Raw genomic sequence first — 13700 nt, forward strand, 5'->3', positions numbered from 1 at the left:
CTGTAGTTAGCACCCTTGTGCCCCAAGGAGTCCCTTTCTACAGGACTTTGGTTTAACATAATTTCTTCTCCAGCTGTCAGCCCACCCTCATCCAGCTGAGGACCAGATTGAGACTGCCCTTTGGGGAAGGGCTGCTGTTATAAGATTTCCCCTCCGCCCCTCATGTTCTCCATACGCGGAGAGAGGCTGTTGCATTTTCTGAAGTCGTAAGCGTATTGAGACTGCTCTCGCTGTTCACTCTCAGATGGATATCACCTTTCAGTGGCATATCACCACAAAGAGGACGGGAAGGAGGTCAAGTCTTAGCCCTGTCCCCCTCCCTCTTCTGCTTCCTTCTACACCAGGGCATTTCCAGCAACTAAATGGTACAATATGGCCCACCCTTTTGTGTTACATTACATTAGAAGAATTAGTTGCAAAATAAAGATGTTAATTATTTGCTGCTAGGAAAAATAGAAGTCTTCTTTACCGACTGTTGTAGGAAAAAACTTGGCCATTGCAAATCTATACATATTAAAGGCTGCCCACATTTTCCTTTGAAATATGCTTGTGGGAGAATTTAATGCTGAGACATGGTGCCTAATGGTATGCTTTATACCTGTTCTGGAGACCACTGCTAGGGGCAGGCAGGAGGCAGGGCAGGGTGGCACTGAGACAATAACTTCTTCAGAGAGCTACAGACTTTTGTTGGCCTTCCTCAGACACTATGAACGGACTTGCAGAGAGCAGGGGGATGAGATAGAAAGGTCCTGATCCAGCACAGGCCGATTCATGCGGCAAAGAGTTACGCAGAGGGACAGCGACAGCCTGGATTTGTTAACTCTGGATTTTCCCAGCAGTGTGTTGAGCTGTTTGGAGGACTGCTTGCCTCCAGCTGTCCTCTCTTTCCACTAAGGAACCAAGCAGTCCAATTTACTTATTGGTCTCCTTGTTTGAGAAAGTACTCAGCTCTGAGGAGGCATTTTCAACCCTGTTTCAACTGAAACACTGACTTTTTCAAGCTCGTTAGAAATACATGCATAGCATTAACTTCTTAAGTATGCCATCTTCAAAACTATTTGAGATCATTTCTTGCAACGTCCCACCTCTAAAGGCCATCACAGCTTCCTCCACAGCTCTTGGCTCTTACCTGCTGAGGAGCATTTCTAGGACCTCACCAGGAGAGGCAAAGGTCCTGTATGTTGCGAAAAATGTATGTATGTTCCCAAAACCCTCCAGAAGAGCATCTACATTTTTCTGCATGACCTGTGAAACAAAAGATGAAAATCATGACATCAGTCATGAAACAAGCAGTCTCCCCGCTCTGAAACTCTAGTTCAATTTTGCCTTTTGAGAACACAGAAGATCCTATAGCACAAATTACTGAAATGTCATTATTTGATTGCCGGTCTAAAGATGGCTGCAATGATGAACTCGTTAGAACAGCTGATCTTTCTTCACAGTATTACCTTGACATCCTCCCTCCACCGTGTCAGTAGCTAACTGCAGCCCAGAGACAAGCAGGTCTTTCCTCTCCCAACCACAGCAGCGCTGGGACGCGCTAGCGGGGAGAAACATGTCCGGGACAGAGGAAACAGCACGAGTCCACAGTGGCCCTCCTCTGAACCAGTGCCAAACCCCACGTCCACCCAGTGCTGGAGGGGGGAGGTCTGTTACCAGAAGCACATGTCGGTAGAGGAGACAGAAACGAAGTCTTGACCATGTGGAATCAGACACGTTTTGTGAAGGAAGAGTGTTAATCCCACGAGTCCAGGCATATCCCAGAGGTAGCAATGTATTTTGTCTCCCTTTGTCCCTCTTCAAGTTTTACATCTGGATGCAATATTTCTTGTCACTTTTAGACTTGCCCTTGCACTGGCTGGAGCCTGATCCAAGCCCAGGCAAGTTAAACGGAACAAGCCATCATTGTTATTCGAGAGGCAAATATATGTTATTAGTGGGAAATGGTCCCTGGGAGTGATTCAGGTACTTGTGTGGAAAGACAGCGGGGATGGAAAGTTCTGGACAGATAAAAGATGCAAATAGGTATGTTGACAAGGACAACTGGATGTTTCCCATGTTGTCTTTTTCAATAGTCCAGTTATAAACAGGAATATACATAGTTTCATAGTTGGTCGGGTGGGAAGGGACCTGTGCAGATCATCAAGTCCGAACCCCTGCCATGACTACTGGGGTCAAACAACCCCGGCAAGGTGTTCATCCAGCCTCCTCTTAAAGACCCCCAGGGTAGGAGCCAGCACCACTTGTCTAGGAAGTTGGCTCCAGATCCTAGCCGCCCTGACAGTGAAGTAGCTAGCGCCTCCTGATGTCTAGTCTGAATCTCCCCTCTGCCAGCTTGTGACTGTTATTTCTAGTCACTCCTGGGAGTGCTCGGGGGAACGGGGACTCCCCCAATGCCTGCTGGTCCCCTGTGTCCAGTTTGCAAATGGCCACTAGCTCCCCGCACACCCTTCCCTTGTGGAGGCTGAACAGGTTCAGGTCCCTTAGCCTCTCCTCGCAGGGCCTGCACTGCTGCCCCCCGATCATGCACGTGGCCCTCCTCTGGACCCTCTCCATGCCGGCCACATCCCTCCTGAAGTGCGGTGCCCAGAACTGGATGCAGTACTCCAACTGCGGCCTGACCAGTGCCGCATAGAGGGGGAGGATCACTTCCTTGGACCTGCTCGAGATGCATCTGTGGATGCATGACAAGGTGTGGTTGCACTGATGAGAAGGGAGTTCCCCCAACCTGTAGGTATGCTGCTGGTTCTTCCTCCCCAGGTGCAGCACCTTGCACTTGTCAGTGTTGAAACCCAACCTGTTCTCATCCGCCCACCCCTGTAACCTGTCCAGGTCCGATCACACCCTAGTCCTCCTTCTAGCGTGCCCACTTCTCCCCACATCATAGTGTTGTCTGTGAATTTGAACAGGGTGCTTTTTACTCCCTCGTCCAAGTTGCTGATGAAGATGTTGAACAGTGCAGGCCCGAGGACCGAGCCCTGGGGGACCCCACTGCCCACGTGCCTCCAGGTCGAAACGACCCGTCCACCACCACTCTCTGAGTGCGGCCCTCCAGCCAGTAGTGACCAATCTGACTGTGTAGGTGTCGATGCCACAGTCCTCTAGTTTTTTAATGAGACTGGGGTGAGAGACAGTGTCAAAGGCTTTCCTGAAGTCCAGAAAGACTACGGCCACTGCTACACTTGCGTCTAATGATTTTGTGACCTGGTCACAGAAGGCTACCAGGTTGGTCTGACAGGACTTGCCTCTAATGAACCTGCGTTGGTTGCCCCTAAGCATAATCTCCCCTGCCGGCCCCTCGCGGACATGCGCCAGGAGAGTTATCTCAAAAAGCTTACCCAGGACCGAGGTAAGAGCTTACCTCAGTCCCTTTCTCTACACGTTGTCATCCCAGTGACCTCCCGCCAGCGTTAACAGACTTTTATGAACAAAAACACTTGTTTCCCTGGAGATACCTAGATAGTTCACATGAGTCAATGCAAATCTATAGCCCTCCAGATAATGCCTGCTCACAGTCCCCAACAGGCCTCCTTGTTTGTAACGTCTGGACATCCACAATTCCTGGTACGTGTGTATCTCGGGCCCCCTCGACACATGCAGGTAAAGGTGTGATTAGCACTGTCGTGTGTGCAAATGCCTGTACGTGATTCACAAGACCCAAGTGCAGCACAGCCCAACTGGGAAGAGCCCGGCCCAGGGGTGAGTGGGGCCGCAATCTGCACTGCTCCATGGGTGGGGAGACAGGGAGTGGGGCTGGGGCTGGGGCAGGCGCTGCACAGCTGGGGGTGCAAGTCGGGGGGTGCTGCTCCTGCTGCTATGGGCTGTGGACGGGGGCCATGCTGGGCTGTTCCTGGCGGGGCGTTGAGTCGCGCTGTGCTCGGGGAGGGTGGCAGTGGTGCTGGGTGGGGGGTCAGGGGGGCTATGGTGAATTTTGGAGTGGCTGCTTTCTCCCATCCCCAGAGCCCTACTGGGGCCTCCATCTGCCCTCCACCCACGGCCCTGTCCCCCTCCTCCACAGACTTACCTGCAGCTGCAGCTGCTGCCTCCATAAAGCCTGCAAGGTCCTCCAGTCTCCGCTGTCAAATAGCTGCTCCTGCCCTTCCTGGCTGCCTGCTCGGGGCCTCGGCTCTCGGGTGCGGAGGCGCTGGAGGAAAGAAGGCAGAGGGATGCAGCTGCACCCATAGCCCTCCTCCTGCTCTGCCCTGTTGAGGAGTTCAAAAACTGATTAATTGGAAGTTATTACTTCCAGTAGTGTAAGGAGCCAAGATGGTTAGGTGTTAAGATTCATAGACTGTCGAGTTGGAAGGGGCCACGAAGGATCATCGTGTCCGACCTCCTGCCCCGGCAGGAAAGAGGGCCGAGGTCAGAGGACCCCAGCCAGGTGCCTATCTAGCCTCCTCTTGAAGACCTCCAAGTTGGGTGAAAGCACCACCTCTCTTGGAAGCCAGTTCCAGATTCTGGCCACCCTTACTGTAAAAAATGCCTTCCTAATGTCAAACCTGAATCTACTCTCCGCTAGTTTGCACCCATTATTCTGAGTTACTCTCTGGGGTGCTCTGGTAAACAGCGCATCACCAATTCCCTGGATCCTCTCTGATGAAGTTATAGGCGGCTTCGAGGCTGCCCCTCAGCCGTCTCTTGTAAAGACCGAAGAAATCCAGATCTCTCAACATCCCCTCACAGGGTCTTTCACAGAGACCACTAATTATGCGACTGGCCCTCCTCTGGACCCTCTCCAGATTCTCTGTGTCCCTCCTGAAGTACGGCACCCAAAACTGGACACGGTACTCCAGCTGCAGCCTGACCAGTGCTGCATCGAGCGGGAGCATCACCTCCCTCGATCTGTTGCTCGTGCATCTGCTAATACACGACAAGGTGCAATTGGCTTTGTTGATGGCCTCGTTACACTGCTAGCTCGTGTTCATCTTGGAGTCAACTGTGACTCCAAGATCCCTCTCAGCCTCTGAGCCACTGAGGAGGTCATGCCCCAACCTGGCGGTGTGCTGGGGATTCCCCCTGCCTCGGTGCAGTACCCTGCATTTATCTTTGTTGAACTCAATCCTATTTTGTTCCGCCCATTGATCCAACCTGTCCAGGTCAGCCTGTATCTGCTACCTGCCCTCCAGTGTATTAATTTTTCCCCATAACTTAGTATCATCTGTGAACTTGCAGAGGGTGCTTTCCATACCCTCCTCCAAATCGCTGATGAAAATATTACATGACACCAGTTGAAGGACCAAACCCCACAAGACCCCACTGCCCACCTCCATCCGGACCAAGAACGACCCGGCTACCACCACTCTCTGGGTGCTAAGCATATCTATACCTTTCAAAAGAAAACAAAAATAAATCAGAGGGACAAAAACAGAAAAATAAATCAACATGCATTGTACCATTTCTTTGCACACATCAATCGTGTCCCGATGAGTGTGCACATGCAGTTTGTGGTACTTCAAACCCGTTTCAGACCCCATAGACCACATGTGGCACACATGCACTCCTTTGCCATGCTGCAGATTTATAGTGTGGTGCCCAAATTTGACACTGGGAGCTCCTGGTGTCAAAAAACAAAAGAAATCAAAGGTGGCACAGTGCACATGGCACCTACGTGTGCTGCCAGAAACAGAGCCTGGCTGGACAGAGCTATGCTCTGGCACCTGGGCAGGCTCCAAGCAGCAGGATTGCTGCCACTGCTGCCCTGGGAGGCCCCAAGTCAAGTTGCTGGGGCCAGCACAGCTGCTGGCTCCAGCCTCCCACCCCCACCCAAGGCAGCTTGCCCTGCACCAATCCCATGTGCAAGGGCTTGCACCGCAGTATGAAGGAAATTTATGTCACCTCTATTTTTGCTGTGGCAACCGCATGCCCCTGCATATGGAGACACACTCATAATGATTGTGCCCTGCTTTTATATCCATGCATCGTCATTCATCCTGAAAGATTGCAGTGCTTCCCAAAATACAGACTGGACATACCACTGACCTTCGGCCACCCCCGGCAGATACACAGACACGTAGCACACCTGATAGCTAGGGCCTGGGGGAGAAGAATGAGGGGGAACGATGGAAAGACGTTATCCAGGGGACAGGTCTGAAATGACGGGACGGTCTCTCCAGGAGTGAAGGACTAGTGCTGAATTATGTGCACAACAAGGGACAGGGGAACCACAAGCATTGCAGCCAAGGTGGCAGAAGATCCATGTCAACGGGAGAGGGAGAAGTTAAAAAGAAAATGCGAGGATTATTAACTTAACTTCATTTCATCTACTTTACTCTGTGTCCTCTGAGCTGAGATATGTTGAATTAAGTTTCAGGAAGACTAAACAGTGGTGAAGATTTCCGTGTTTTGCATTTCCATTGTAGGCAGGACAAAACACTTCTTGCATTGCAGGGAAATGAAGTTCTAGTAACCGCTGTCCTGATCATCTTTTCTCATGTGAGCAATGGTCTGAATTACCATAAGGGGGTAACATGGACGGGAGGGAAACAGCCTGTGCCACAGCAACCTGGAGGGGAGGAGTCCATGAAAAAACCTCTCATCCAAACTGCTGGAAGATGTGAGATTCCCCCAGGATTTATGAAGTAGAGCTTTGCGCCTAGGCAACACTGAGAGGATGACGCATTAGAAATGCCTGCCTAGGACACAGTATGTTTCTGTCTTCGATTGAAAATCTCCTGCAGCATCTCATGAATGAATACTGTTTTCCTCTTAATGGCATATAGTCTAATTTTGATAACTGATAGATGAAATGTATCATTCTTAAGACAAAAACCCTTAAAATGAAAGCTGAAGAAATGGATACAGAAGGAGAGCACAATACTGCTGAAAGCATGCATTACTAAAAGCAAAATGCAAAAACTTTTCTATTATTTCAGTGAGTCACTATGAGCTCCTATACGCAGGCAGGGAGCCTGCTCTGACACGCTGGAAATGCAGCACGTTGGAGCAAACTATATGAACCAAGTCTGCCAGAGCCTGGACATCATTGCGCTCCAGCAGGCAGTAGAAAGAAGGACACCCAGAGTTAGTCCAATGGTATTAATACCACAGGATTCATAAAGAAGAATATTTCAACTTAGTGCCGTGGTCTTGTGTTTTAGAAAGAGGAATTGTGTAAAGAAAAATGGGGAAGATCCTAAAGTTAAAATTAAATAAATGTATATCCTTACTTTAATTTCAAAAGCATGCCATAATGGAGACACGGACCATGAGCACACTGCCACAGAGCCAGACCTCTTAACAAAAAAAGGAAGCAGGAAGGCATGAAAGAAAAGTGTTATGATATTAAATAGCAAGTTTTAGGAGACTGTTTGCATCAACTCGTTTAGAAAATGGAAATTGAAATCCAAAAGAAGCCCACAGAGCCTGAAGTCCAGCGTGAGAAGGGGAGAGCAGGATGTTACGTGGGGAGCAAACTGTTCGTCGATTCATGCACTGTCAGGCCTGGAAGGACCTTGTCGATCCTCGGGTCCACCCCTGCACCAGGCAGGACAAGACACAGGGGGTCAAGTGACCGCGGCGCGGTGACATTCCCGTCTCCTCCTGAAGATTTCCAAGGGAGGTGACTGCACCCCTCAGGGTCACAGTCAGGGCAGCCAGGATCTGGAACCAGCTGCCAAGGGAAGTGGTGCTGGCTCCTACCTTGGGGGTCTTTCCAAGGAGCCTGGATAACTACCCAGCTGGGTCACATGAGCTTCAACGTACCAGGACTCATATGAGCCCAGTATTCATTCCTGCCCAGGGCAGGGGGTCCGACTCGATGATCTGCTCGGGTCGCTTCCCACCCTACATCTATGAAGCTATGAACCACCACTGCGGGGAGTTTCTTCCAGGCTGGACACCCAATTAAACACATAGAAATACATTTTTAAAATAGATTAAAGCAGGAAACTTGGAAAAGAAACAGTGCATCGATGGGACTACTAAGGCATTAAAGGAGAAGAAGACCCCAAAGAAGACCCTTCAAGGCTATCATCCAACACAAAACACTTTAATAATCAGGTTTTGCTTATGTAAATCCCCCAGAGTCAATGGACGGCAACCAATGAAACTGGAAGCAGAATTTAGGGGTCAGTTCAATTACCAAAAAAGCCAACAGAAAAACTGTTCTTGTTGGGTTGAGCCCTCAGCCCTTTTCCTCAGTGTTCAACCAGGGCAAAGTTAGCCTGAATAGCATCTTCTCCTTCCCTAGAATAAAGAGGGGAAATGAAAATGAAGTAAGGCTTCATTGTCGTCTGCGGGCCTCGGGGGATCTTTTCTGGTCCTGCTCCAGAGCTCACTCCACCGCTATGCACACACACATGGCTGGGCCATCTTCTTTCCAGTGCAGCTCCCTGCCCTTCCCCTCGCCATGAAAACAGAGTCGTTACACGGAGATGGCATTATCACATTTAACATCACGTGCTGCTGTCGACAGCGACAGGAGTGTTTGATCACACGCACTACTCATTTCCTTACCACGCATTGTGAAGATCTGCTGAGCACTGCATTCTTCAAGTAACACCTGAATCTCTCAAATTAGGCGAGGCAAAAAGAGCGTATAACAGTGAGAATTGACATCTCTATTTGATTTACCTTCCTGTGTCTCCAAAGGATCCCATGGTTGTATCCTGGGATAAGAAGCTATCCAGTTTTCTGTAGCTGTATGAAAGAAAGAAGGAAGAGCAAGTTGAAACCACAACCAGTAATTCCCAGTTACTTGATGTCTGGAGTGAGGGGCAGCATCATGGCCCGGGGGGCAGGGTACTGCAGTTTGGGGGTGAGGGGCACTGGCAGGGCTGGGGTCAGTGGGTTGGGAGTGAGGGGCAGCAGCAGGGCTGGCGGGGGCTGTGGCTTGGCACTGAGGGGCAACAGCATGGGCAGTGACAGAGCACTGGCATGTCCCTGCCCCCACGCTGTCATATCCCCCCGTCCCCCCTCCGCCATGTGACAGGTGTCCTGCATTTTGGACCTGGAAATATGGAAACCCTAAAGCAACCATCCGCATCCTCACTGCCCCGTCCGCTGCACCCCTCACCATGCCTGCCCCGCCAAACATCATCGCTCCAAGCACTCCCCCCGCCTCCCCCCATGGCAGGCAAGCACACCTAGTCTTCAGTCCTTGGCTTGCTACTGGAGCGGACTGAAGTCATGTTTAGGAAAGAAACGAAAGCATAAAAGTGACAATACCCCCAGCCACAAGTCACCCACCCTAGGACTCCCCAAGTGTGGGTGCAAACACCCCCCTCATTTGCCCACACTTACCCTTGCGGTCAGGGTGATTGCAAGGACACGGGTGTGACCTGACAACAACCAGTGTCGGGTCGGGAGCAGTTGACCTGCTGTGTGCGTCTCCAAGAGCCGCACGGCGACGAGCCGGTTCTAGAAGGGGCCATTGTGATGCGTGTCACGTTCTCCGGGTCTGCCCACCTGCACGTCTCGGCCGTGTCCGGCCGCACCGCTGCATCAGCCACCAGGTGTGAGACAGGGTTTGGCTTGCACACGACCTGATGGTACTCACAAGGAGGGACTCCAACCAGGCCTGGACCCTGCAAGGGTTTCCCTCCAGGGCACTGTGACAGCGGATGAGGAAAGGGACTCCAACAACAGCTCCTAACGAACACCATTTATTGTGCGTGCACAAGAACATACGGCCCAGGTCTATCTCACACGTGTTCCCTGCGGTGACGTAACCTCTATTTCTGTAGGCCGGGGGGCTCCCGCTGGCTCCCAGCTCTGAGCTGGGGGAAATACACTGTATTACTTGCTGCCTACTGTCGGCCCTTTGACGCTGTGGATCCTCCCAGTCTCTCAGCATTGCACCGCTTTCATGGGCAACTTCCCTCAGTTTCCCTTCAAGCCCTTTCCCTTTCTGGAGGGCGAAATGTTTAACCAGATCCGTGCCCTGGATCTCCCTCTTCTGCCTTTGGTCAAACAGCCCTTTCACCAGAGCTGCGGCTGAAGAGGCTCTTTCATGGATATCATGTGCTTACTGCGCCTTGAGGTAATGCTCCTTCTCTGCCATCCTCATTTTACCTTTCCTGCCTGCTTCCTTAACGATAATGGCGCTATCTCTTTCGCTTGAGATGAACGGACTGCAAGATGGACGTATCTTGGTTGAACGACTGTGTTGTGAGATTAGTCCTCGAGAGCTCGATGTCTTCAAATCCCTGAGAGGTGGCAATGGACAGGATGGAGACGTGTCCTGTTTTCTTCAGCCACAGCAACAGACTCAGAGTAAATCAAGAATTGCAGCAGGGGATATTTTGGTTCGATATAAGACCTTTCGCTCTATATGAGGGTGATTTTTTTTAGGTTTTTTGGAACACGGAAATGGGCTACCCGGAGAGTTGTACAATCTCCATGCTTGCCAATGCATAAGAGCAGAGTTGATCCTTGGCTGGACGGGTTTGTAGGGCGTGCTCCTGCCTTGAGCAGGGGGTGACTAGACGGCCCCGACGTCTCTTCCAGTCCCATAGTTGGTGATTCGATGCTCTCTTGGTGTGCTACTCCAGGGACAGAAGCAGTGGCATAAGAAGATTAGATAAATCCCTTTTGTCACTAAGAGTGAAACACAAGATACATTTGTTATAGTGGCTCCGTGGCCTTGTTTGGGAAAGGGAGGTGAACTAGAAGACTAAAAAGTCATTTTGTGAGCTTGGGGAGATCAGTTCATGCAAACATTAAAAAAAATAACTATAAAGCAGTGCCCACGTGCTAACCACCTTGGATGTTGGTAGCGTGCTCTCATGACAAAATGTGAAGTCTCCTAGGTCTGAAGGCTGACAAAATGGTATACTTTAAGCACGGATTCACAGATTCACAGATGCTAGGGTGGGAAGGGACCTCAACAGATCATCGAGTCCGACCCCCTGCTTGGGCAGGAAGGAGCGCTGGGCCAGATGCCCCCAGCCAGGTGCCTATCCAGCCCTCTCTTAAAGACCCCCGAGGTGGGAGAGAGCACTGCCTCCCTTGGGAGCCCACTCCAAATTTTGGGCACCCTTACTCTGAAGGAGTTTTCCCTGATACCTAGCCTAAATCTGCTCTCTGTCAGTTTGTGACCATTGTTCCTTGTGTGACTCTACTTACCACAGGGGCAATGTGTAGGGATGCACGCATGTACACATGCCCCCCCTGAGCGTGGCACTGCACCCCCTACAAAAACGCACCGCCGACATTGCTGGCAAGGTCTCTGGGTGCTTGCTGCCCCCTGGTCAGTGCTCGCCACCACCCCCCACCCTCCGACCGCTGACAGCGCCAGTGCCGCCTGCGGGAGCTCCCGCTTCGCACCACCACTCTCCCGCTGCCACCGTCGTGCTCCCGTCACCGCCGTGGGCACGTGTCCTTCATGACGCACCATCTCTCTGCACATGGGCACGCAGACACACACATATTCTCCCTGCCATGAATACAGACACATACACATGCACGCACGCAGAGACAGGTGTGCTCTCTACTCACTCTGCATGAGGACACATTAACACGCTCTCCATGCCATGAACACAGATGCATGCACTCACGCACACATGCAGACAGGAGCGCACTGTAGGCACTCACTCTCTGCACATGGACACAGACACAAATATACTCTTCTGCCATGAACACAGACACACATGCAGACAGGCACACGCACATGCAGAGGAGCGCATGCACACACACATGCATGTATGCATGCAGACATGCACGCATGCACAAACAGCATACATGCACACGCAGGCAGGCACATGCAGCCATGCATGCGCACACATGCACACACACAGACTCATGCACACAGGCACATGCATGTATGAATGCACACAGACATGCACACACAAATGCACATGCATGCACACGCACACACATCAACACACATGCACATATGCACAGACATGCACGCACATGCACGCAGACACACGCACATGCATGCACGCACAGACACATGTACACTGACATGCACATACAGAATGGAGAGACGCACACCCTCGTGCCCGCGTGCGGGAATATGCATGCACACACGCGCACACACGCAGGCCGGGGTCCTTGTCCGGCGCGGGCGGCCCCCGCCACCCCCCGGGGCAGCCTGGGCAGCGCGGCCGGCGGAGGCCCGGAGCCCCCGGGGTGCCGGGAAGAGCCCGGCAGGTCGCGGGCGGCGCAGGGCCGGGGGCGGCGGGGCGGCTGCGGCCGGGCTCCCCCTCTGCTCCGGCCGCCTCCTGCCCGGCCCCGGCCCCGGCCCCGGCCCCGGCGCTGCCCCGCTCCGAGCCCCGCAGCCGGCGGGCAGCAGAGGGGAGGGAGCCCGGCCCCGCGGGGGGAGCGCACGGGCCGGGCCGGGCCGGGCCAAGCGGGGCTGCGACCGCCGCCTCCCGCAGTGCCCGGCCCGGCCCGGCCCGGCCCGGCCGGCTGCAAACGCCCTTCCCCGCAGTGCCGGGGGTGGGGGGTGCGGGCTCGGGCCGGGCTCCGGGTGTGGGCGCGCGCTGCCCCGTGTGCACCCCAACTCTTCTTGGGGTGGGGATCCCAGCCCCCAACGCTGCACATTAGTAGTGCAGGGCATCTGCGCGTGCGGGGTGTCCTGCCACAGACTTTGCGGGGGGAGGGGCTCCCCTACGCCGCTCCCAGGCCCCTTGTTCGGTTTGTCCAGGGCTGTTTGATGCTGATGAGAGAGAAGGCAGTGTAAATGCTCCACCGCTTTAGTTAAGGATCCTTCAGCTTTGTCTCATGGGCAGTGCATGCAATTTAAAGAAGGGTTTTATGTTCAAAGCGAGTGGGGTGGGGAGTGCTGGCTGCGGGAGCAGGTGCGAGGTTGCAGCCCCCGGACCGGGCACGCCGGTGGGAGCCGGGGGGCGTTGCAAACTTGCCCCCGCCCCTGGCTGCACCCCCAGCTCCCCGCTTGCTGCAAACGCCTCCTTGCCCTGTCCTGCAGCTCCAGGACATGGGGACAGACAGGCACAGACCCCGTGTTGTTATATTGGAGTAGACATAGGTGCCTCTGTATACAAGGTACCGAGATCTGTATCTATATCTCTCCCCCTCCACCCATGTCCCATCCGGGTCCCAGTCCGAGTGCCCCCGGGCCGGGCCGGGCAGGACGAGGTGGGCGCGGGCAGGCGGCCGTGGCGGAGCTGCGCTGCCCGCACCAGGCAGGTCCCCGCGTGTCCTGCGCATCCCCGGGGCTGGGCCGGGGCAGTGCGGGCAGCACCTCTGGTCCCGCTGCACCCTCGGGCTGTGGCATCCCACCCACACGTGCTTGGCTTCCCCGCTGGTCTGGTGCGTTCAGGGCTTTGCTTGTCTTTCTACCTCCTGTTTTACTGTGTTGGTGTCAACTGAAATAGCAGGTCAGGTCCTGCCCGTGGGCACGATCCGTTCTGCCCCGCGGTGGATTTTGTTGGCGGGGGTAGTTAGGAGCAGCTCAGGTTTAAATCTCAGGGGGGTTTGGTGGGTTTTTGGGAGCTGCTGGGAGGAGCAGGACTGACTAGTACCACTGAGATGAGTTTTCTTTGACCCAGAGCTGTCATATTGAATGAAATAGTTTGAATGTTTGTAATAGTTGCCCATTAGCCAGTTTAGGAAGAAGACAAGATTTATCTTCTTATCTAGGCCATTGTTTTGGTCCGTGTGGAAGGTCCTAGCTTTGCTCAAAGTCTTAACTCTTGAATTTTATCTTTAGAGGCCTTTATAACAAAGTTAACATAAAAACGACCCTTAAGCAAACATCCCACATTCCGAGAGATCAAACCCTAGGAGACTTTTAA

The 13700-nt window shown here is 53.0% G+C and overlaps 2 protein-coding genes across 3 annotated transcripts in view; both read right to left on the minus strand.

Annotated features, from left to right (window-relative positions):
* Positions 1–9037, minus strand: part of LOC132249435 (uncharacterized) — a 24535-nt gene extending 15498 nt beyond the window's left edge. The window contains exons 1-2 of the mRNA XM_059724546.1: positions 9014–9037; positions 1130–1245 (exon numbers count right to left, since the gene is read on the minus strand). Of these exons, the coding sequence (XP_059580529.1) occupies positions 1130–1245; positions 9014–9037 (140 nt within the window). The remainder of the gene's footprint in view (positions 1–1129; positions 1246–9013) is intronic.
* On the minus strand, positions 4039–13002 carry LOC132248463 (uncharacterized). 2 transcript variants are annotated; one of them, XM_059721417.1, is made up of 3 exons: positions 9241–13002; positions 8572–8637; positions 4039–4202 (listed from the first exon to the last, which is right to left on the minus strand). In XM_059721417.1, exon 1 carries the CDS (start codon positions 12484–12486, stop codon positions 11299–11301), a length of 1188 nt encoding a protein of 395 aa, XP_059577400.1. In that variant the 5' UTR covers positions 12487–13002; the 3' UTR covers positions 4039–4202; positions 8572–8637; positions 9241–11298. The 2 variants fall into 2 exon arrangements, with proteins under 2 accessions (XP_059577400.1, XP_059577402.1); XM_059721419.1 differs by lacking the exon at positions 4039–4202 and adding an exon at positions 7972–8184.
* Between the last annotated feature and the right edge of the window lie 698 nt (positions 13003–13700).

The sequence above is a fragment of the Alligator mississippiensis genome, chromosome 1 (genome assembly GCF_030867095.1).
Source record: "Alligator mississippiensis isolate rAllMis1 chromosome 1, rAllMis1, whole genome shotgun sequence".
Lineage (NCBI taxonomy): Eukaryota > Metazoa > Chordata > Crocodylia > Alligatoridae > Alligator > Alligator mississippiensis.